General features: G+C 39.7%; 1 protein-coding gene across 1 annotated transcript in view; it reads right to left on the bottom strand.

Moving 5' to 3' along the window:
• Window positions 1–949: 949 nt before the first annotated feature.
• Window positions 950–23,149, bottom strand: part of SRBD1 (S1 RNA binding domain 1) — a 218,826-nt gene continuing 196,626 nt past the window's right edge. Inside the window, exons 19-21 of the mRNA XM_020800533.3 lie at window positions 21,621–21,773; window positions 8,656–8,840; window positions 950–2,623 (exon numbers count right to left, since the gene is read on the bottom strand). Of these exons, the coding sequence (XP_020656192.3) occupies window positions 2,334–2,623; window positions 8,656–8,840; window positions 21,621–21,773 (628 nt within the window). The 3' untranslated portion in view covers window positions 950–2,333. The remainder of the gene's footprint in view (window positions 2,624–8,655; window positions 8,841–21,620; window positions 21,774–23,149) is intronic.

The following is a 23,149-nucleotide window of genomic DNA, read 5'->3' as shown; positions in this document are numbered from 1 at the left end:
TTAACAGTAATGAATGTTTTTGTCATTATTTTGCTGTCTCTTCTGATGAATTAGCCTGGTACCAACAGCAACGTGTGCCAGAACTGTTTAACCATGATTAACTCCAGCTAAGAGCCCAAACACCGAGTGAAATTAGGACTGCCACTCAGTTTAACAAAACAATTAATTCGGTGCTTGAATTTAATAGAATAAACACATTTATATTGACATGTGTCTGAGACAACAGGCTCATTTTCAGCTTCTGTTCTACAACAATTCTGAGATCCTTCTCACTCGTAATAATACTGAGCCAAGTATCCCCCATGTAGTAACTGTGTGTTGGGTTTTTCCTAGGTGTAGAACCTTGCACCTCTCTCTGTTAAATTTCATTCTGTTGTTTTCAGCTCAGTGTTCGAGCCTATCAAGACCTTTTTGAATTTTGTTCTTGTCTTCCAAGTTATTAATTATTTTGTGTGATCTGCAAATCTGATTATTCCTGCACTCCCTCATTCAAGTCATTCCTGCACTCCCTCATCCAAGTCAAAGAGAACTGTGCCTAGGACCAAGCCTTGAAGTACCCCACTTGTTACCTCCTCCCAGTTTGAGAAGGAGCCAATATTCTTCTTGAAATCAGAACTCTCCATATTCAGTCCCTTGCCAGATTAAAACATACTAACATGCTATTCAGCAGTTCCCAGAACAGGGTCAGCAACTGGCAGCTCCTAGGCCTTAACTGATGCTTAAGAGAAAAAGAAATGATCTTCAGAGTGAATAGTGATGGAGTAGTGGTTATAGCAGCATACTTACTGGTAGGATGGGGAACTAAAGCCTTGGTCCCATTTTTTCTCAATAGGCGGCTTTTGTCATTAAGGGAACTTGCTTGCTAAAACATTTTCACAGAAAAATCGGCCGCATGTTGCAATCAAGTGTCAGTAGGTATTTTTTAAAAAAACTCAGACAAAGAATAAAGTGTATTCTTTTTTATTTTAATAAAAGTGTTTTTAAAGAAATCATTGGACAATTTCCCCGTTAAACATTTCCTTGTTGTGTTTCAGAAGATAATTGAATACAACCATATTCTCTAGCTCAAATAATTTTTTAAAAAAATCTGCACCTATCCTGGAGTAAAAAAAAAATTCTCTCCTTTTTTTAAAAAAAGTTGCTACAATACAGTTCTTCTTGTTTTTTTGGACCTCAACAGTTCTCATGTCATTTATTTTAAAAAAAGATTTTAAGCTGGCAAAACAAACAAAACCACTTAACACTCTTAAAACAAATATCACGAAAACAAATCCATGGAGCCATCATTACCTAGAAATGAGCTGAACCCCCACAAACAGCAGACGTTAGCTATAACAAAGAGGTGAGCGATCACTTCAAAATATTATTCTATAAAGAACATGGGTTTAAGTCAAGCCACAATCATAGTAACTCACTGGATAATAAACCTGTGCTTGGACTATATCAAATTATACTATAGGTGTGTGGGTATGTTTGGATGTTGCAGCATACAAACAAAACAACCTGTTTCATTAGAAGTAGCTAGGACTAGTCCTAGCTAGTCAAGGTGAAGAGTGAGTGGTTAGAATATTTTTCATTAATATCTAGTTCTGTACATGTAGGGAATGTTTTATGTCAAACATGGGAGCCATGTTGCCAATCCAGATGTTGCTGGACTCCAGTCCCATCAACCCTACTTAACTTGATCAGCAGTGAGTTATGACGGGACACAGCTTCTCACACCTCCATTTAATATGGAAAAGCATTCAGACAAGTGGCTCTCCATCTAAAAGTAGTATGGCTCAGATCCATGTTTCTTATAGTAAGAATATAATATTTTGATATTATATTTTCACTCACATGTATTTAGAACAGAAAGAGTCTTTGCTCTTTTTACATTTCTACAGAACATCAATAGGAATACAGGGCTGGCTCAGAGCACAGCAATGGGGAAACAGCTGAAGACATAAATCTTCATAACGACAGCATTATCAGGAACAACATTTGGAACCTAATAATCAATTTCTGGAGCTCCGAACAGCCCGTGTCTAACAGCTGCTTAATTATCCCAACATGCTTTCCCCAACATTACATGGCTGCATCTGAAACACACATGTATGGAAATGAAAGCTAGGGGAAATCCTTAAAAACTAACAATTTCTGGATGATACAATGAAAAACTTGATTAATAAAAAAGATTTGCTGGAGTCACCCACTGTAATTTTTGGTCTGATTCTCTGAGGTTCTAGGTAGCCCAACATGTTCCAGCAGAAATAAGAGCATGCCATGAATCTGAGCTGGTATCCCATTGTATTCTACTAATCACGGTGCAGATAGCCCTTAAATTAAATAGCTCACAACACCCGTATAAGGTCCAATGTTATCCTAGACTGTGGGATGTCAATTTTAAGCACTCTGACTTCTACTTTTTCTCCTGGGCCTAGGCCAAGGCTCCTTCTCTTCTTTGCTTTTGACAGCTTGTCTTCAGTTATGCTCCGAATTGGAATCAGCCCTCCTCTGCCAACTCCAATGTCGACAAAAACTCCAAAGAGAGTAGCATTCTCAACTCTTCCTGTAAGAACCATTCCGACTCTCAAGTCTTCAAGACAAACAATACTCCTCTTGAAATCAGGTTTATCAAAATCTGCAATACAGTGGGTAAAAAAAATTAAAACACAACTCATGAGGGCAAAGCAAAGTGTTATAGAGAAGAGTCCAAGTTGCACTATGGTCAAACCACACATGTCTGTTACTTGGTTTTACACAAATAATCAGAAGTTTCACTCAGCATCCCCTCAAAATGATTGCTCACCATTTCCTAAAGAATGCAAGATATTACAAAGCAATTACATTCCAAGAAAATACAAGTTGAACATCAGCACACTCACCACTTCTGTTGGGGAACAGTGGGTGCTTTTCAAGGCAACATTGTAAGCAATCAGACCAAAGGATTAATGAATCCTGTCTTCTTTTCCTAGTGTTGAATCAGGTGCTTCTGGGAAGTTAACAAGTGTGGCATGAGCACCACTATAGGCTTTCCTCCTCATCTCTAAACACGTAGCATTCAAAGGCATGCTGCCCCTGATACTGGACATGATTCACCATTGGAATGACTAGTAGTCACTGACCTCCGTAAGTATATCTAATCCCTACCTATGCTGGTGGCCGACTTGGAAGTACAGTGGTGCCCCGCATAGCGACGATAATCCGTTCCAAAAAATTGTCGCTATGTGGATTCATCGCTATGCGGGGCAAAAAAGCCCATAGGAACTCATTAAAACACGTTTAATGCATTCCTATGGGCAAAAAACTCACCGTTCGGCGGAACTCCTCCATGCGGCCACCATTTTCGCTGCCCGGTAAGCGAGGAAAGGGCACGAAAACACAGCGGGCGGCCATTTTCTTTACCTGGCGGCCATTTTGGAACCGCCGATCAGCTGTTGGAAAAACTTTGTTATGCGATAATCGGTAAGCGAAACGCTTACCGATCATCGCAAAGCGATGTTTTCCCATTTAAAACATTGTTATGTGATCGCTTTTGCGATCGCAAAAACTCAATCACTATGCGGATTCATTGTTAAACCAATCGCTCGTTAAGCAAGGCACCACTGTACTTCCTTTTAAGACCCCTGGAATTGTCTATCATAGAATCAAAGAATAAAGGAGCTGGGAGGGGACTATAAGGTCATCAAGTCCAACTCCCTGCTCAAAGTAGGAAACCAAATCAAAGCAGATCTGACAAATAGTTGTCCAATTTTCCCTTGAATGCTTCCAGCGTTGGATTGCTCACTGGAAGCATTCAAGAGCTTCATTGCATGATCCATGGTTCTAATTTTTTTAGAGGGGGGAATTCTTCCCATCCTCTTTCTTGACACCATTAATAATCTCACAATCCTCCGCCAAGAACACATCTTTTTCCTAAAATGGAAAGGTTTGGTCCCCTAGTAAATACTGAACACATAACCCTAAACGATGTTGTTAACTCCTCTGCAGTGGCTCAAATCCTCTGTGGCAGATATGGAAGGCTGATGTGAAAGGACAGAAAGTCTGCAGATCCTTTCAGCAGCCAACCGCTGTTTTGTTAACCTTTTGATTGGGTGCCGAAAGTGCTTCACATTATATGTTAAGCTAAGCACTGCAGAACTGGTGGGACCTGTAAAAAAAAAAAAAAACAAAAAAAAAAAAACAGGGCAGGCTTTTGGTTGTTCAGCTATACTAGAAATACAGCCCCCATTTGTTCAGGTGTGTGCATGTGTGTGACTACTTATACTGTGTTTCCCCGAAAATAAGACAAGGTCTTATATTAATTTTTCTGTAAAAAAGTATTAGGGCTTATTTTCAGGGGATGTTTTATTTTACAGTCATGTCATCTTCTGGTTGCTGCACAATGGTGGAGGGCGGGGTTTCACTTAATAGGGCTCATTTTGGGTGTATATTACGAGCATCCTGAAAAATCGTACTTGGGCTTACTTTCAGGTGAGGTCTTATTTTGGGGGAAACAGGGTAGATGGTTTATATTACAGCTGTATAATCAAAATTATATTTGCATGTTTGCGGTCTATATAAACATGCAATCCAGCCAAAGATCTCTGCTGATATTATAAACAAATGAACACACACATATTCATATCCCATACATTCAGAACTGAACTGAATTTTGGTTCATTAGAGTTGCTGTATGGATACATTTCCAAAATAAAAGATTCCTTGAGGCTACAATTCTAAATACACTTCTCTGACAGAGGCCCGACTGAACACAATAGGCCTAGTTACTTGTGCCGTAAATGCACAGCAGCTACAAGACAGAGAATCTCTGTCAATGTGGCTGATGATCAGAACTGAGCAAATGCTGTTCCCCAGTAAAGGAACATCTTCAGGACAGCAGTGTTAAATATAACCAGTAGTTTCTTAGTTTTTAAGAAGCACTCTGTGGGTACAACAACAGATAGCAGAATGCAGCTTCTGTGCACACTGCTCTCTGTTGCTATCTGTTTGTGCCTTATATGGATCTTATATCTTTGTGGTGGGGGTTCCCACTTCAATCGTAAAGCAAAGGTTTGGTGTTCAAAAGGGACCATGTTCTATCTTTGGAACATCTGATTAGAAGGCTCCGGTGAAATATCTCTGAGGAGCTTCTGCCAACATTGTAGAACAAAGTGAACAAGTGGCAGCCATCGAAATAGTCTTGGGCGGCATCTCCCATCAGTTCTCACCAGCAAAATCAATAGCAAGGAATGCTGGGAGTTGCAGTCCAACATTATCTGGAAGGGGGCATTTTGTTCACCACTAGTTGGGAAGGAGAGAAAGTCAGCACTTCCTTATGTTTCGGTATCCAAATAAGCATTCAAATATGAATACAGAATATTTATGTAGCAAATAATGGGGTCATTTTGTAGATAGCATGTCCCCCCCCCCAATTTTGGGCCAAACGTTTGGTAAATAATATTTTTTCAAAAGGCAGAATAAAGACAGTGTGGGCTATTGAATAAAGACAGTGTGGGCTATTGTGCATGGCTGGAATTACATGAACTATAACAGCCTGAAGATGCCATTTTGGTTTCTTCTCACTTTTATGAGCAAATTCCATGGTATACTTAACACAGTCCGAAGACTCTTGGGGACTGATGAACCATGTTTCATCTGGACCCCAAGCCCAGTGGGAGCTGAACTAGCTGATTTGTATCATCAAAATCATTTTAAGAAATGGGGCCTGTAGAATTGACTTGAAGGGGCATGAGTCCCATTTGTTGACCAGCCAGTTACAGAATGTTGATACAGTAGTGCCTCGCATAATGAGCGCACCGTTTAACGACGAATTCGCATAGCGATCCGTTTTTTGGGATCGCTAATGCGATCGCATACCGATGCCTAGATAGGCAAAAACTCGCTTACCGATCTTCGCATAGCGTTTTTTTAAATCAGCTGATCGGCGGTTCCAAAATGGCCACCGGAAGACCCAAAATGGCCACGCGCAGCATTTTCGTGCCCTGCCCTCTCTCACCGAGGGTGCGAAAATGCTTGCGCTATGGAGGAACATCACATAACGGTGAGTTTGGGGCCCATTTGGAACGCATTAAACTTTGGGCTTTTTTGTTCCACATAGCGATGTTTCCCCATAGCGATGGTTAATCCGGAACGGATTAACCATCGTTATGCGGGGCACCACTGTATCTGCAAATAAAATGGTAGCAAGTTTTTTCAATATTTTTTGGGAACCTGGTGATTTGGGTCAAAAGTACAGTGGTGCCTCGCTTTATGATTGCCCCGAATTACGACAAATCCGCTTTACGACAATTTTCTCGCATTTCAATGTGGTTTTTTATTTCGCTTTACGATGTTTTCGCTTAACGGCGATTTTCCTGGAATGGATTATTGTCGTTAAGCGAGGCACCACTGTACTACATACTCTTTTCTTTTCTTGGTTACTTTTGTTTTTTGAATATCAGATTTCTCTTTTCCTAGCCCACAGCTTGTATAGTAAAAATGTGTGTATGCATCCATGAGGGGGAGGGAAGAAGGGAGGGGGACAAACTGATTTGAAGTAAGTGGTAATGTTTCTCATATTTTTGGAAGAAAGAGGAGAATGCAACACAGTCAAGGCCAGCAGTAGTAACAGCAGACTGCATGACATCAACATTTCCAATGAAGAAATGAACCTAATTACTCAACTCCCAAACAGTAAAGCTCCCTGCAATATTACACGACGTAGTGCAGGCACTTTCCATGAACACACGAACATACAGACAGAGGCAAATTCCAGGTAAACAGCTTGTAATGGTTACAATGAATATTGGCTTAGGCAGTAACTCAAGAGCCACTTACATGTTTCGCAAGCTGCTCCCTCCCCCACTATTCTTGGCATGTCAAAATGTCTTTGCACCCCCGAATTTGCCCCATTTATATAATTGGCTGTTAAACATTTGAACATGAAAAAAGGCACTCATTTTGTGCGGTCTGTTACACAATTAAAGCTTTTGGCTGCAGGAGCACATATACTATATTTTCCATTACTTTTATTAGCTCTCTTCACTGATGCTGGCAGCTCCAAAATCATTTACTTTCTTATGTTCTGTTAAGCAAGTAATTGAGTTTTAAATAAGAACGAGTACGGGTTCCGAAATTATGTACTCACTATAATAAAGACTGCTTCTGAAGTGTGTTACTGTGCGACAGTAGTGCTTGTAAACATAAGTTGCAACTGTGGTGCGTAAGGTCCACTTTTAAAGGTTTTTCTTACACTAATGGCACATTATTTTGTTCTGTCTTAGAGATTAGGGGAGGTGAAAAGGGTGAGATACAGGGATTCTTATTTTTCAAATGGTTGCTTGTTATCAGTGTTGCAACATGATGTTAAACAACTGAACTACATTTTAGCGTTATATTCCATGCATAATCAAAGCCATAGTGAGTCTTGGTTATGCATGGAATTCAAAAATGGTTGCTTCCAGTTTCCATCAGTGACTAACTTGCCACCTGAACTCTGAAATATGGTTAACATGGACTGCAGGCTAATTATAAAACAAGTCCTGGTTCATAACCTCAGAGAGCCAATGCATTATAGTGGATAGGGTACTGACTATGACACAGAAAACCTCAGATGAAATCTCCATCTGGTCATGGAAACTGATGGTATGGTCTGGTGATAGTAATCCATCCTTGCACATCTCATGCTATCTTGAAAACTCTGTTAGAGTCTGTAAGTTTGAAGGGACTTGATGGCACATAACAACATGGCTTTATAACACGTCATTTGAACTTGGATTTTTCAAACAAACCATAGTTAACATTAAACACAGTTTGGATGAAATGACAAGTGGGAGTTCAAGCAGAAAGGAAAGCATAAGCTTCAACGTTCCTCTTTCAGGCTATATCATAGAGAAAAGGGGGGCAGTTTATGAGGCTTAAATTTGCTCATTAAGCCTAAACTTCTACTGTGTCTCCGTTTTTGAAAGGGCATGCTTCACTTCTCACTTCACATTTCACTAAAATGTATTTAACTATAGCTTATGATGGACTAGGCAACTTGTGAACTTCAAGGACATTTTCAGCTTGCAAATCCTAATACCATTGACTATATCAATCTGGTTTGATAGGAGCTGCTTTTCTAGAGGCTCACAACTTGCCCGTCTTGGCCTAGGGGACAGAGGGATAGGGAAGATATGCTCCAACTGGATACTGGCAAGTCTGAATAGGTTTGATGGGAAATTCATACATGCTGCAATGTACGGGGAGATGCATGACAACCTCCTCCCTCAAATGAAGGCATGATTCCAATCAATTGCATCGTATTCCTGGTTCTGAACATTCTTTAAAAAACTGAAGAACACATTGTATTCTTGAAGGTGTTCACGGCCGGGATCCAATGTTGTTGTAGGTTTTTGTGGTTGTTTGGCTGTGGTCTGAAGGTTGTTCTTCCCAAATAACACATTCTTAAGAGGAATCTGATTTTTATGAACTTTGATACACACACACACACACACACACACACCGATTAAAGTTTGGCAATTAGCTTTTGCAGCTCTTGAATGTTCTGACATAGTTTTAAAAACATGTCAGTGCAGTATAGGTTTAAAGATACATATTTTGGAATAAAATATTTACCTTTAAAAAAATGACACTGACTTAATAAATTTACAAAAATAAACAGCCAAAATGGAGATGACGAGTCTGTCTTACCTGTTCGGAAGTCAAAACCTTCAGGTTGAGTTAGCCCATCAATGATTATTTGTAACGTTTGTCCAGTTGTATTCAGCCTTTTCGCTATACCCTCCACTCCTTCTCTTTCAATTATTGCATTCACTTTTTGCTGCATTTCCAGCTTTCCAATATCAGAAGGATTTCCTTCAATGAGTGTTAAAAACCTTACATGTAAAAAAAAAACAGTGAGAGAGAAATAGTGAAGAGAGAATTCTATAGGTTACAGCCTTCTGCTTAAAAGTTCAGCATTTTGAAGCTTGTAGTCCTTCTAGGAAAACTGTAAAATGTAATCTCTTAGAAATTCTAGTCAACACCATGTTTTAGCTGATATCATTCATCCTGTTTCCAACCTGACTGAACATCATAGCAATAAACAGCCAAAAGAGCAGTGGTGACCCTTGCTAATAGTTCTTTTTGTGCATCTGGATCGAACTTGAATCAGAAGTAGGGATATAAATACCATTTGAAAATATCAACTGTATTTTCATTGTATTTTTCTGAGTCTCACCTGTCTTCCTATCTCATTCAAGTTCTGTAACAGTTTGTAAGACTTCATCAACCCCTAAATATACCTGTGCATCCTAGAATTTTTGAAAAAGGAAAAACAGTACAGTACTTGTGGTTTCCTCCCAAAAATGAGGGAAAAAAGATAAAAAATACAAGTTAGACACCAAAAGACATTTAAGTTAACGATCTCACACAGCATTAACTGGATACATTCGTAAAAAGGATGCTGCTTTTATGATGTGCTCTCCATCCCTAGCCACAGGTAGATTTCAAGATGCGAACAAGGTCCAGGACCAGAAACGAGGAGTTGAGAAAGGGAATCCAAGTTAAGTGACTAGAGCTGAAGAAAACTCAAAAACACGCCAAAGTCGACTTAATCTGGTAGCTCAGGCAAAGTCATAGCTTTGAGGTCCAGTCACAGTCAGGGAAATGCTCCAAATTTCCATAAGTTGGGAGGAGACTTGACAGCAATTCCAAGGAATGGCAGAGTTGAAGATAAGGAACTGGAAAAATGGACAAGATACAAAGACCTGACAATAGAAATAACTTGCTTGTGGATTAAACACATCTGGTGGTCGCCACAGTCATCGCGGCATTGGGAACAAATGCAATGGAATTGTATAACATATTATAATAAGCGGCAGATCTGCGAAATAACACCATCAGGGCTGCAAAAAAACAACACCTCAGCAATCTTAAGAACAGCATACATATTACACTGATATTTAACTGTTTTTGATTAAAATGTGTATCTGTTATATAATACCAGATAAAGGCTGTGTCTTGCATTTTCAAATAATAATAACATATGGAATACCACTTAACAATGGATAGTGAGTTTTTTTCCCATTTCGAACATCTAGGAATATGGTATGTCAAAATCAAGTGCTGGGGGCACTCATGTGGGCCAAGCAATGGCCAAAAATAAAATTAAATTAAAATTTAAAAAACCACATAACCTAGATATCTTAGCATTTGGTTTTTTTAAAAAAAGAAAATTAAAAATGCCAGACAGAATATTTAGCATTTGAGTGAGAAGTATCTTGAAAGGCAATGAGGTAGAGGCATTGGTTTAGGGGTTGAAAAACAAGTACTGTTTCATTTCTCTTTATAAAGAAATTAGATTTTTCTTTTATGCAAAATGACCTTGCTGAGAAACCTCTTGACACTGAATCAAAGCACATCAAGTGCCTTCATAAATTAAACACTTGGAATGCCTTGGTTATTGTACAGCTAAATAACATTATGTTACAATTTTAAGTACAATTTTTTTACTACAAAACTGTTCTTCAAAATATGGTTCAGATACCAATATGTTTTTAAATTTCATTTCAGATCTCTAGACAAATTCATAATGGAACTTGTGATTAGCAGGTTAAAGGCAGATAAAGAGCAAACACACCATTTTCTTTTGAAGAATAGGATGTATATGCTTGGATAACTGGCCATCCTACTTTGATTTTAACCATTATCACCTCTGTGGAAGAACAATTCACCTTTGGAAGACGAATGAGGAAACATAAACTGAATTCTCAGGGAATAAAAAAGCTGCTGCTACAGTTTTCAATATTTAGTTTTGCTGTTATTCTGATGGTTCATATACTACATCTGTCTGTGTTTCCCGGAGCTAAGGCCGTATTAACAACAATGATCTACAACTCATATCCTAAGAAAGATTGCTCAGTTTAGTCAAAAACATAGTAAATAAACAAGTACTTTCTCTACGTTGTGCCATGAGCTCTCATCCACAGCTTGCTTCAATGCAAAAATGGGGAAACATGTAGCCCACCAGATGGTGTTGGGTAGTTACTCCCACGAATCCTCATCACCGGCAAGGGTTGGTGGGAGTAGCTATCCAATAACATCTGGAGAGCTTTGACACCTCTGGTGTAAAGCTCCAGAAAGAAAGGGCTGCTATGTTTGCAGAAACTGTGGAACAACGGTTTTACAAGAGGAAACAAAAGCAGAGGTCTGGATTGAAACCTACAGAAGCACCCTTGAGTCCCAGGAATCCTCTGTGCACAAAGCTTCAAGAACAGGCCGCTTGCTAATTCGGAAGCCATAACATACAGGAATGCTTAAGTCCACTGTAGTTCAGTGTACCCCCTTTTTAAAGGCATAGTAAGTTATCAGTAGAAGGGCACCGAAAACAAGCATACATCTGAATGGTGCTCAATAGCCATCAACTCCCTGAGAGGAAATCGCTGAATCCTAGTGTTGATGGATAGATGATGACACACCAAAACAATAGTGACAGGCAACAGCTGTCTGAGCTCTGATTGACGTGGCAGATGTGATGAGGACAGTCTTCTAGAAGCAAAAACTCTCATGCCACGACAGTCTAAAAAATATACCCTTTCAGAGGGAAAGCTGATAAAACTTCCTTACATTGACAATCCACTTTGCTGAAAATATTTTACACATGCACTTCCATATTCCTTGAATGATTAATTAAAAATGTACCAGTTGAAATCTGCGATTATGGCTAATTTTTAAAGATAGACATGTACAAAGGTAGCACATAAAACAGAAGTATGACTAACATACTGTAGTAATTCAGCATGTTTAGTTATAAGGGAAACCTAGAAAACAATAAAGAAATCTAACATTTTGTTAAGATTTCTTTTAAAAAATGAGCATTACTTGAGTTGCAGTTGCATTTAAACTAGATCAATTAACTTTAATCCAAAAAAATCTAACTGATAAACAAAGTCTTTACACATGCTATTGTTACTCTTTCCTTATATATAGTATATAAAAATAAAACCGTGTGCCCAATAACATCATACACAATTCACTAAAACTGTAATATTAATATATTGTTTCAATACAAATGTTTTTTTTTTAAAATCAACACCAGTTACATCTATAGAATGTAAACTGCCATCAGTTAAAAAAGTCAATGAAAAATCTAGGTCTTTAAATCTTGCTTAAAATTAGTCCAGGAGACAGCCAGCTGAACCTTCAGTAGAAGTGCTTGTCAGAAAGATGGGGCCACCGAGGAAAAGGCTCTGCAGTTCTGCTCACAAACACAGATTTTATAAGGAGCGACTCCAAAACTGAACTCAAGGCCTGATAGGTTCATACAGTTGGAAGCATGCCTTCAAATATTGTTCTAACTCCACATGTACGTTGAGCTAGAAAGGCAAGGCTTTGAATTACATATTGCAATCTTTTGAAAACTGTTATCTGTCTGTTGACCTTGAATATCTATTGTAAAAATATATACAGGGCTTTAGGGGTTTATTCACCTGCTAGCTTTTTCATAGCAAGATTCCTCTGTGTTCCACTGGAAACCAGAAATGAAACTTTCCAACTAGTTGTTGCTTTGTGGGAAAGGAACACGTAACTGCTAGAATGGGACTCTCTCTCTCTCTCTGTGTGTGTGTGTGTGTGTGTGTGTGTGTGTGTGTGTGTGTGCGTGCGCACGCGTACTACAGCAGCTTTAGCCGCCCCACCCCAATTCTCTCAGACATTTGAAGTAAGTAACAGTTGATGAATAAATGAGAAAAGATTGCTCCATTTCTGAGCCGTGAGGCTGTATGACATTGGAGAAATTGACTGGATGGGGTTAAGCTCTCTGGATACTGCAAAGCATTAGGGGTATTGTAGTCTCCCTGCCCATTATGGTCCATACAGGTTGCCCATCAGGAAACTACAAAGGACAGATGCTTTCTCATTTGTTCAGGAGCTGAAAGTTATTTCAAACACCTGAGAGGGCTTTTGTTTGTGTGTTAAAGCTGCTAGAATTCTGTCTCGGGGAATTCCAGCACCCTTGTGGGTGCTATCGTCCAGAAATGTACAGAAGTTCCATCCCTAATGATGAGTTGAGAATGATGAATGAATCACTTTCATGGGGTTCCAGAATATAAAGACACCATAGCAGCATGCAGCCTTTTCATGTTGGAAGTAGCCTGCTATTAATCTCTTAGAATTCCTCTAATGTTTTGATTAAATCTGTTTCAGGGAAAACAAGACAAACCCTCCTGGCATCTTACAGACTAACATATTTTATTCGATATAAACTTCTGTGGAGACTGGTGACCTGCAAAAGCCTACGCTACATACAGCTGGGTAGTCTTCAGGTTGCCACAAAATTCTTTCACCAGAATCCAACAGTGGCTCTCTGTTGGATCCCAATTTTCTCCAGATTCAGTAGCCCACTTTTCCATAGCCCCCTGCCCTGTGTCCCAGTGTCAGAAAATCCTCTGGAGAAAGTTATCTAATAACACAGAGGATTGTAGAAGGAACGGGAACAAAATCCTATGTATGGTGGTTGTTGGATTTCCAAGCACAACACTGGAACATGGCCTTTGTTGGTTTCTGCAGTATTTTAGAAAAGTAAAGCCAACTCCAGAATAAAATAAACAACACAATGCTATCTTCAAAGGAATATATATATAATTTTCCCACTCCGTTTCAAAGCCTCACTCAGTTTAGGAAAAGTAGTGACTTCCATGTCAACAGTGTCCTTAGTGATTGTATATGCATTTCCCCCTTTTTTCTCTAAGAGAGGAGTTGTTTAATCTGGTTACATATTTCATAGATCATTTTCACCAAAATAAAAGTGCTTGGAGGGCACTTGTACCAAAGATCAATATTAAAACACAAAACTCCATTTCAGCAGTAATGCATATTGACCACCTCTATTTTTAAATGTCATTGCTAAGAACAAAGTGAAATCCTTTTGCATGTCAAAAGAATATCCTCAAAGTGACACAGCAAGGCCCTGGAAAATGGAGCCAGAATATAAGGATATCATACACTCAAAAAAAAGGGGGAAGAAAAATAGCCTGTGTCACAAGCAACTTCCTCTTCATCCCTGGCTTGGTTTGGTTTTTGTTGGGTTGAACAATTGATTGCCAGACTCTATGTGACACAAGAATGTTAATGGAGAACTTCCAGTTGGCTATAGAAGAAGAGAAAATGATAGACTTTCCAATAAATAAATACCTCCCTCCCTTAAATACTGCAGGTTCCTTTCATGTTTCGTATAACCAAGCAAGTGCTCAAGAGTGACAAATTGCAATTAGGCAGTTAGGGGCCCCTCTTATCAATATCAAAGGCATATAAAACTTTATTTTAAAATAAAACCTAAAATGAATGAATACATGGCTGCAAATCCCTGCTAAGCTCTGAAGCAAACATTCAATAGATGGCATTCCTGTATTTCAGAAAACATCTTCTTTGGGCAGAAACAGAGGTTATAGATAGCCTGTTGTTAGAACTGAAAACATGTTAGTTCTGGAGACACATGATTCAGGTAAACTTTGTTGTTTGAGACATGTGACCTGAAAAGAATCCTTTGTTTAAGTCCTGTACCCCATCACAAAACAAAATAAGCTAATTTACGCATTACATAGGTAAGAAATTTTGCTATGTATTTAGACTCTTTCAGCAGTTAAGGAATTCCCTCTTCATGTGATGGATTTTCTATAATGTCTAATTTTACGCAGAATTACTTATCTGAAGTGGTGGACTACTATCCATGAAAAATTATGTTGAATAAAATTTACAGGCCAAAATCCTATGGCACTTTTACCCCAACAATTTGTATAATCTTGGCAAATTGCTTCAAGTAAAAAAGTCAACACAGGCATTTATAATTCTGCACTGAGTCATGAGATCTGGTGTGCAACAGCAAATGCTTATGCTAACTTCTTAGCTTGTAACAATTCAACCAACATGATTTACAGTATGTCAATTACACCAGGGGTCGTCAACCCCCGGTCTGTGGCCCAGGGCCGGTCTATGGGCTTGCCGGAACTGGGCCGTGGATACGGATCTCCACCCCCCCTGCACACACGCGGGGCAGGGAGCATGTCAGGCTCGCGGGGTGGGCGTGTCGTGCCCACAGACGGCATGTCACGCTCATGTGGTGGGCGTGTCACGCTTGCATTGGGGGGCGTGTCGTGCTCGCAGTGGGCATGTCACACTCACACAGTGGGCATGTCACGCCTGCGGTGGACGTATCATGCTCTCACCCATGCGCGGTGGGCATGTCACTCTCCCACAGTTGTGACACGCCCCCTGCATATGGAGCTCGCTCCCCCCAGCTGGTCCATGGCCCCAAAGAGATTGGGGACTGCTGAATTACACTAAGCAGGTAGACGTAACTAATAGGATTTGGGATGTTAACCTTCAAGGAACCACAAGATGCTTTGTATATATATCATGGGTGGGGAACATGTCGCCTTCCAAACTTCAGTTGACGGACTGCAATTCCTAGCTACCCTAATCAGCTAAGCTAACAGTGCAGGCTTATGGGACATGTAGTGCAATATTAGCCAGAGAGCCATACCTTTCCTACCCCATTATAGACATCTTTTATGAAGTCCCATTGAGATCAATAGTGCTTCATTCCAAGTGCTTCATTCCAAGGCCTAAAGCCTTCCAAAGTTCGTTACGGACTATTACTATTCATATATGAATTCAACAGTTATCACATTTGGATACTCAGTGCAGCATATATACTGAGACTGGATTTTATTATTCATTATGTTCCTTATATTCTTTAGTGAATTTGTTCAGGCTTAGCTGATAAAATGAAATGCCAATTGAAGCTGTGATTTTTTTAAATGGAGTAAGCTAGAATATCTTCTGGAATTAGTGAAAATTATCATTTCCAGAGAAGTTTCTACAGAGGTTAGAGATTTGCCAGCAATGGCCATATCTCATACAGCAAATAGGCAAATTATTCTTGCAGTATGTACATCTGAATGAAATTACTACTACAGATGCTATAAATATGCTGATAAATAGAAACTGCTGGGTAGAAGACCGGATTAATGCATATTTTGAACCCAGTGTGACAGATAGTATTTCTAGAGGTATACAAAGGAGGTAGTTTTCTTATCCCATGTAATAACTAACCTGGCTGCGGATTAAGTAGTAAAGATACAATTTCCTTTGGTTTTATCCAATGTTGTGCAAGTAGACTTCCATTCTCTCCCCTGATAGGTTTTTCTATTTATTTATTTCTGTTACGGTCCTGAAATTTTTCTTTCTTTCCTTCTTTCTTGATGCCTCCCCCTCAGTTCATGAGCCACTACTGACCAGAATCCTTTGCTTAGTGCAGTAAATCACACCAGAATAGGCCCTCTGACTTAATAATGATTTGGGGGTCAGCTCCTCTATAAGTTCGAGGTTTAGGTGTGTGCCTGCTGAACCAGAGATTGGGAGTTTGATTGCCTGTTGTGTCTCCTGCGAGCAGAGGCAGCCTGTGTGGCCCTGGGCAAGGTGCACAGACACAGGGCACCCCCAGAGGATGAGAATGGTAAACTACTTCAGAATACTCTCTACCTGGGAAACCCTGAAAGGAGCACCATAAGTCAGAATTGATTTGAACAGCACATCATGATGATGATGATCACTGTAACTGCACCTTACTGTGACTTTGCATGGAAGTTAGAGTAGGCCTATATGAATCAATGGAATTTGCCGAGGAGCTGATTCACCAATCTCCATTGATTCAATGGATCTATCTAGCGTGTCTTATGTTATGTTAACCATCAGGATTTTGGCTACTGCAATGTCTTAACAAGTGTTGTGTTACTTGCTACTTTCATGTTACTTTTTGAAGGAAATCTGACAAGAGAGAAGAGAATCACATAAAACCATGAAAACCTCTTTAAAAGCAACCAGGAAATTTCAGTGGCTACAGCAGGAGAGTAGCTTTGTTTACCCTCATTACCCTGCTTTTGGAATGTAACTTTACTATGTCCTCATTATTCCCTAAGTAGCTACATGCAACTTCATCACACATTAAGTCATTTCTCTCATTCTTTCCTAAGCTGTAAGGACATAAAGTCTCACAATGACACGGACATGTATTATTGCATTTTTTATGTTTTAAGGGTTTCCTGTGTAGTTCTGTTAAATTTTGTTTTGTAATTACGTATTTAAAAAAACACACGAAATATTCTATTACTACTGTTCTTGTTTCATCTCCATCCCTATGCATAGAAATAAGAAGGTAGGCTTCTGTCCTGAGAGTCTGTAACTCAAGAGAGGAGACAAGAGAGGACATGGAATGAAAATAGAGACAGAGGTAGAAAAAGAGTCTCTATTTATTTCCACTACATGTTCTTCAGCTTAGTTACTGTAGAAGATTGTGACTAAGGAGTTCTGCCAAATGTATTCTGATATATCAGATGCAGAGTATGGCTGTGCCATACATTTTACAATCAGCCTCTTCTTAAGGACATAGTGGGAAACTAGGGTGTGGGCCGAGAAGAAAACAGTGAGACAAGATTAACTGGGGTAGTCATGGCACTCGAGAGCTATGTGGTTTACAAAAGGAGATTCCCATATATGAACTGTTTAGGGCACAAGACTCCTAAAATCTCAGTCCACATTAAATGAACTCCACAAAACAGACGCTGCAAGTTCACCACATGATACATATGATCTGCTTAATATCCTATCTTAATGAGCGTTTTCGGTCTAGGATTTTCTTTGTGGGAGCATTTAAATTCCATTAATGAAAAAAGAAACCATCTCTGCCAGCAGACAAGTACAATGCAGCACATAGCATTGTGTATAACTCCCGCAAACACGCAGGGTGGGTCCATTTAATCATGGAAACTTGTAAATGCTCCCTTGATCCTTTTAGTGTAATATTTTTGCAATATACCCATAGAAACTGGATAGTCTGTCCAGACTGTATTAAACGCCAGAGCAGGAACTGCCACTGTAATCTGCTTTTTACATATAGAGTTCCTTCTTAGTTTTAATAGGCAGTCTTACGATTCCAGAAGAATAACCAGGCTGGATATAGATGAGACTGTGCAATTCTAATTCAAAGGTATACAAGCTTGCAAGGATTTGCAATACAGTGGTGCCTCGCTTGACGATGTTAATTCGTTTCCAGCGAAATCGCTGCAGAGCAAAAACATCCTCAAGCGAAATAAAAAACCCATTGAAAAGCACGGTTAAGCGGATTCGTAGTTAAATGGGGTAATCGTCCAGCGGGGCACGACTGTATGTTGAACTCTCTTCTGCTGGCAGAACTGCCTTGGTACTGGCAGAATCTACCATTCACCCTGCTGGGAGTTGTAGATTAATATTAGCAGTATATGGGGGAGTATTACTGCTGCCCAGCCTTGCTTTAAATAGTAGCGATGCTATGCTACTGTTAATACCAGGTAACTGCTATTGAACAACACAGATTAAGTCACCGTTTGCAGTTAGGAAGGACTTTTATTCTCATCTCTTAAGCAGAGTGCCTTCACTATCTTAAAAAACAAAACAAAAAACACAACCCTCTGGATACAAGTCAGTGGAAAGAAATTGGAAACTTCGAGGTGTAATCTAGCAACCAGGCATGGACTGTTTGCCAGAAATCATAAAATCCCTTGTTGGATGTTTCCCAGGATCCCATATGGCCAACTCATGTCAGAAACCCAGCAGGGGTTGGCAATGAGATACTCCTAGGATTATGGTGGATATGTTAAAAGTGGAGAACTCTTCCCCTGCTCCTCCTGTGAGTTAAAATGTTATGGCCGTTATGGCCACATTTCCCTGTGTCAGGAGAAAATGCGGGGTGGGGAAGAGGGTTGGGCCCTGAAGCATACCTGCTGTGCTATCTAAGCATGCTTACACAGGAGGCAAGGTGAAAAACACATGACATTAAATGTGTCTTTGCACATACCATGCAGATCTCTTAATGATGGACATAGCATTAGTCGGGCAAAAGGTTACCAGTCATTAGCAGGATTATAGCAGGTATGAAGAGCAGGCTTTAACTGCTGGCCTCCCAGCTGTTGTTCTGAAGAAAATCACTACTGCATAGCTAACTAGCTACTGTTTTCATGGGGTGGAGGAATCCCCCACTGGCACTGAATGGGGATTTTCCTTCATCAGCCACAAAGTCTATGGCAGATGTCTTTAAGGAGCCAGTCGCTCAACTTTTATTTTTAGACTACAGGCGGGCATTGGACAGCCTGCAGCAGCTAACAATATTAAAATTACAAAGAATATTAACATAAACATGCCGCCTCATGGGGCCAAGTACTTCTTCAAGAAAAATTTTAAAAAATTTTCTGAAAGAAGATTTGACTCATAAATCCCTCTTGTGCCCTCTAGGGGGAATCCCCCCTCCCGTTTCCCCATGTTCTGAGGGAGACTCTGCACTTCTGGGGCCTCAGTCTTTCATTTAATTTTTTTTTCAAAATTTGGCCACTGGAAGACACAAAGTGGCTTTTCAGTTGAACCATTAATTTTGTAAGAACAAAAGGACACGGTGTTTGACTGCAAGAGCAGGTCCAGTATTCTATGATCCTGAGATGGCATGGGAGGTTCCTGGAACTCACTCACCCTTGCCTCAGGCCCTTCAGATTTTGGGAACTGAAATCCCATCATCCCCAGGCAAACCATAAGTGCTGCTGAAACAAGAGGCTATTGAGTGGCTTTTGTATATCCCTCTACAGTTATGGGAACTGTGTACTTGCTTAGGGACAAAAAATGTGGCAATACCGAGTGGCATTAACACCCCATATTATTTCTCCTTAATTGGTTATAAAGAATTCTGCACCTACTGCTAGCATAAAAAACATTAATTGCAAAGGAAAAGCATAAGTTGCAAAGGAAAGGTAAACATATTAATGGAAAGAGAAGGAAGCTGACTACCACTAAATTAGGCAGACATTTCATTTGCAAATCCACATATATTATTTATTCCTTCTACGTTTGGCCTACTCTTTCTCCAAAGAGGTAAGGGTAGTTTACATGATCCTACTCCTCTTTAATTTTCACAATACGGCTGTGATTGCAGTGTTTCCGTCTGGTTCAAGACTATTCTGTGAGTCTGATGGGGATTGAATCTGGTTTTCCCTAACCCATCTGACACTCTAGAGCAGTGGCTCCAAACCTTCGGTCCCCAGATATTCTTGGGCTACAATTCCCAGAAATCTTGCCCAGCACAAATAGTGGTAAAGGTTTTATGGGAATTTCAGTCTGAGAACATCTGGCAATTCAAGTTTGGGAACCACTGCTTTAGAAACTACATGTCTCCTTTCATGATTATTCTCTATCCACAGCTGCAGAAACATAACTTAGTATTTACAGAGGCGTAAATTCAATTGTTAAGTCACATATAGAATAGACCACTGAATTAATGGGACTTATGTAAGTGCTGACATACCATGTTTAAGCAGAACTGTCCAAAACTCTTGGAACGAAGAATTAGATGTAAGCCACAGTTTTATTTTCTATTGAATGGAATATATAAATAGCTGGCATCATGGGTGAACAACCAATGGACCTTCCATTGGACCTTCCATTCCACCACATAATAGTGGAATACAATTTCTACCATGTTTCCCCGAAAATAAGACAGGGTTTTATATTAATTTTTGCACTAGGGCTTATTTTCAGGGGATGTTTTATTTTACAGTCATATAATCTTCTGGTTGCTGCACAATGGGGGAGGGCAGGGTTTCACTTAACTGGGGTTTATTTTTGGAGTAGGGCTTACATTACAAGCACCCTGAAAAATCATACTAGGGCTTATTTTCAGGTTAGGTCTTATTTTTGGGGGGGAAAGGGTATCATCCCTGATCACTGGCCGTGATGACTGATGACAGTCATATTCAACTACTGTAATATCATGTGGGACACAGGTTGAGGTTCTTCTTTCCACTTTTTCCAACATCTAATTTGCATTCACTTGGGGCAAGGGAATGGGTCCTTGGCTGCGCCTAGTTTGCAGAATGTGTGACTTAAGATAGAGGACTTTGTGCAAAGCACTCAGATTTGGAAACAAAGCCAGGTCCAAAAGGTGAACCACAAAACCAAGCAAGTTAACTTGTATCCAATACACCAATCGCACAACCAAGCAAGGTAAACTGCAAGCTGCAGAAGGCATGAAAATCTCCTGCTGTGACAATCATACATCTCTCACACATCTATCTTTTCAATAGATTTTCTGTAATACACAGTACTGTATATACAAAGTAACTTTTACTTTTTTTTTGACAGGCCTATGAGCAGATCGGTGCTACAAGATCTGGTTCAAGAACAATTTCTCTTATATACCCAGAGATACTTATCCAGGGATAACAACTATTAACTGTGCATTAATGTGTTTACATACAGTATCATTTATAAACATTAATATGCATGCTTGATACTGATGCAACATAGACAATGCATATTTTTTAAAAAATCACAAAATTCCTTTATGTACTTGTAAAGTTCCAGGAAGTTATCAAGTTATCAGGGAATAACATTCTTTAATGTTCAGTGCCTCCGTACATTGGCTCAAAAGAGAATGAAAGGCTTCCAAGATACACCTCTGACTTCACCATCATTACAGTGTAAGCTTTACCGAATTCAGCATATTGCTCTCTAGATTTTTCCATTATCCATGAATAAGAACTGATTCCTGGATTAAAAGCTGCATTAGCTAACTGTAGGCCCATTGTACGGTTGCTTACCTCATTGCAATATTATATGATTCCGGGTGGATGCAAGTCTGATCCAAAGGATTTGGCCGCCGAATAGTATTTGCTCCTGCTTTAGTTTTCTTTTTACCCTGTTTCTCATTTGTGGCTCCTTTGTGGCTCCCAGCTACAAGCTCTCCCTGTTGACTGATGTCCAAAATCAGGAAAGAGGAGAAAGAGTTGTTATAGTGCAAAAAATGCTACTAAGATGTAGGTTTTCTTTGTCCTCACCCCATGCAAAGCAAAAGCATGAACTTCAAGAATTCTGTAGCTACAACTAGTTTCACAAAGAACAACAAAAAGGCAAATCTATGAATAAAAATAAATTTGGTAATTAAGAAAACTTAGAAAATTCTGTTTGTAGTCATCCCAGGAACATAATAACCACAGAGCAGCTATCATGTTTGCCTCACTTAAATGATCTACAGAGCAAAACTTTTGTGGGTCAGTCCACAACCCAGTATTATTTATTTATTTTCTATCAAACAGATTTCTCTAAAGATTGTACTTTTAAAAATAATAAATTTTCAGGTACAGAAGGATTTAGGTTTAGTTTAGGTAAAGGATATCTTTGCTTCCATAGTTGATCTGGAAATGCAGATACAAGCTTAAATCCATTACTAAGTTACAAATAGAGTAGGCCCATTGAATCAGTGGAGATTTGGTGAGTCAACTCTACTGTAAGTTCCATGGGTTCAACAGGTCTACTGTACTTTTGACTTAATGCTGGATTTGAGCCATAGCCTCTTGGCACAGAGCTGTAGCACAGGTGAAGTTAGCTTGTAGGTTGAGTCCATGTGTTTCGGTTTCATTCAGCTCCGGAAATTTTTGTACAGTGGTACCTCGCAAGACGACGACCCCGCTAAATGACGAATTCGCATAACAATGACTTTTTGCGATCGCTATAGCAATTCACAAAACAGTCATTCCAATGGGGGATTTTCGTTGGACACTGATTAGGTCCGTGCTTCGCGAACCATTTGTTCGCAAGATGACAATTTTTACAGCTGATCGTCGGCTTTGCAAAATGGCTGCTTTGTGTTTTCCGGACCCATGCTTCGCAGGGCAGCCATTTTTACAGCTGATCTCAAAATGGCTTCCCTATGGGCGATCTTCGCTGGACGACGAGGTATTTTCCCCATTGGAATGCATTAAACTGGGTTTCAATGCATTCTAATGGGGAAACGGATTTTGCATGACGACGATTTCGCTAAACAGCAATTTCAATGGGACGGATTATCGTCATCATGTGGGGCACCACTGTACTATAACTCCCTGACCGTCCCAGAGAGGATATCCAATAGCTATATGAGGCAGGGGATTATAAGAGTTGTAGACTTTAAAACTAACTTTCCCAAGCTTTGTTGATATCTATACTTGAACCAGTGTTCAGAATGAGTCTTATGCTCAGTTCAAGATGAAGTTCCGTCAGGTCGCTTTTCCACTCCAGCTCTATTTAGAACTGGACTGGACTGTCATAGAGTCCCAGCTAGGCAGACAATGTCTGTAGCTGCCAAGGTGCG

Source organism: Pogona vitticeps, chromosome 1, assembly GCF_051106095.1.
Source record: "Pogona vitticeps strain Pit_001003342236 chromosome 1, PviZW2.1, whole genome shotgun sequence".
Lineage (NCBI taxonomy): Eukaryota > Metazoa > Chordata > Lepidosauria > Squamata > Agamidae > Pogona > Pogona vitticeps.
This window is presented reverse-complemented; position numbering and strand designations above follow the sequence as displayed.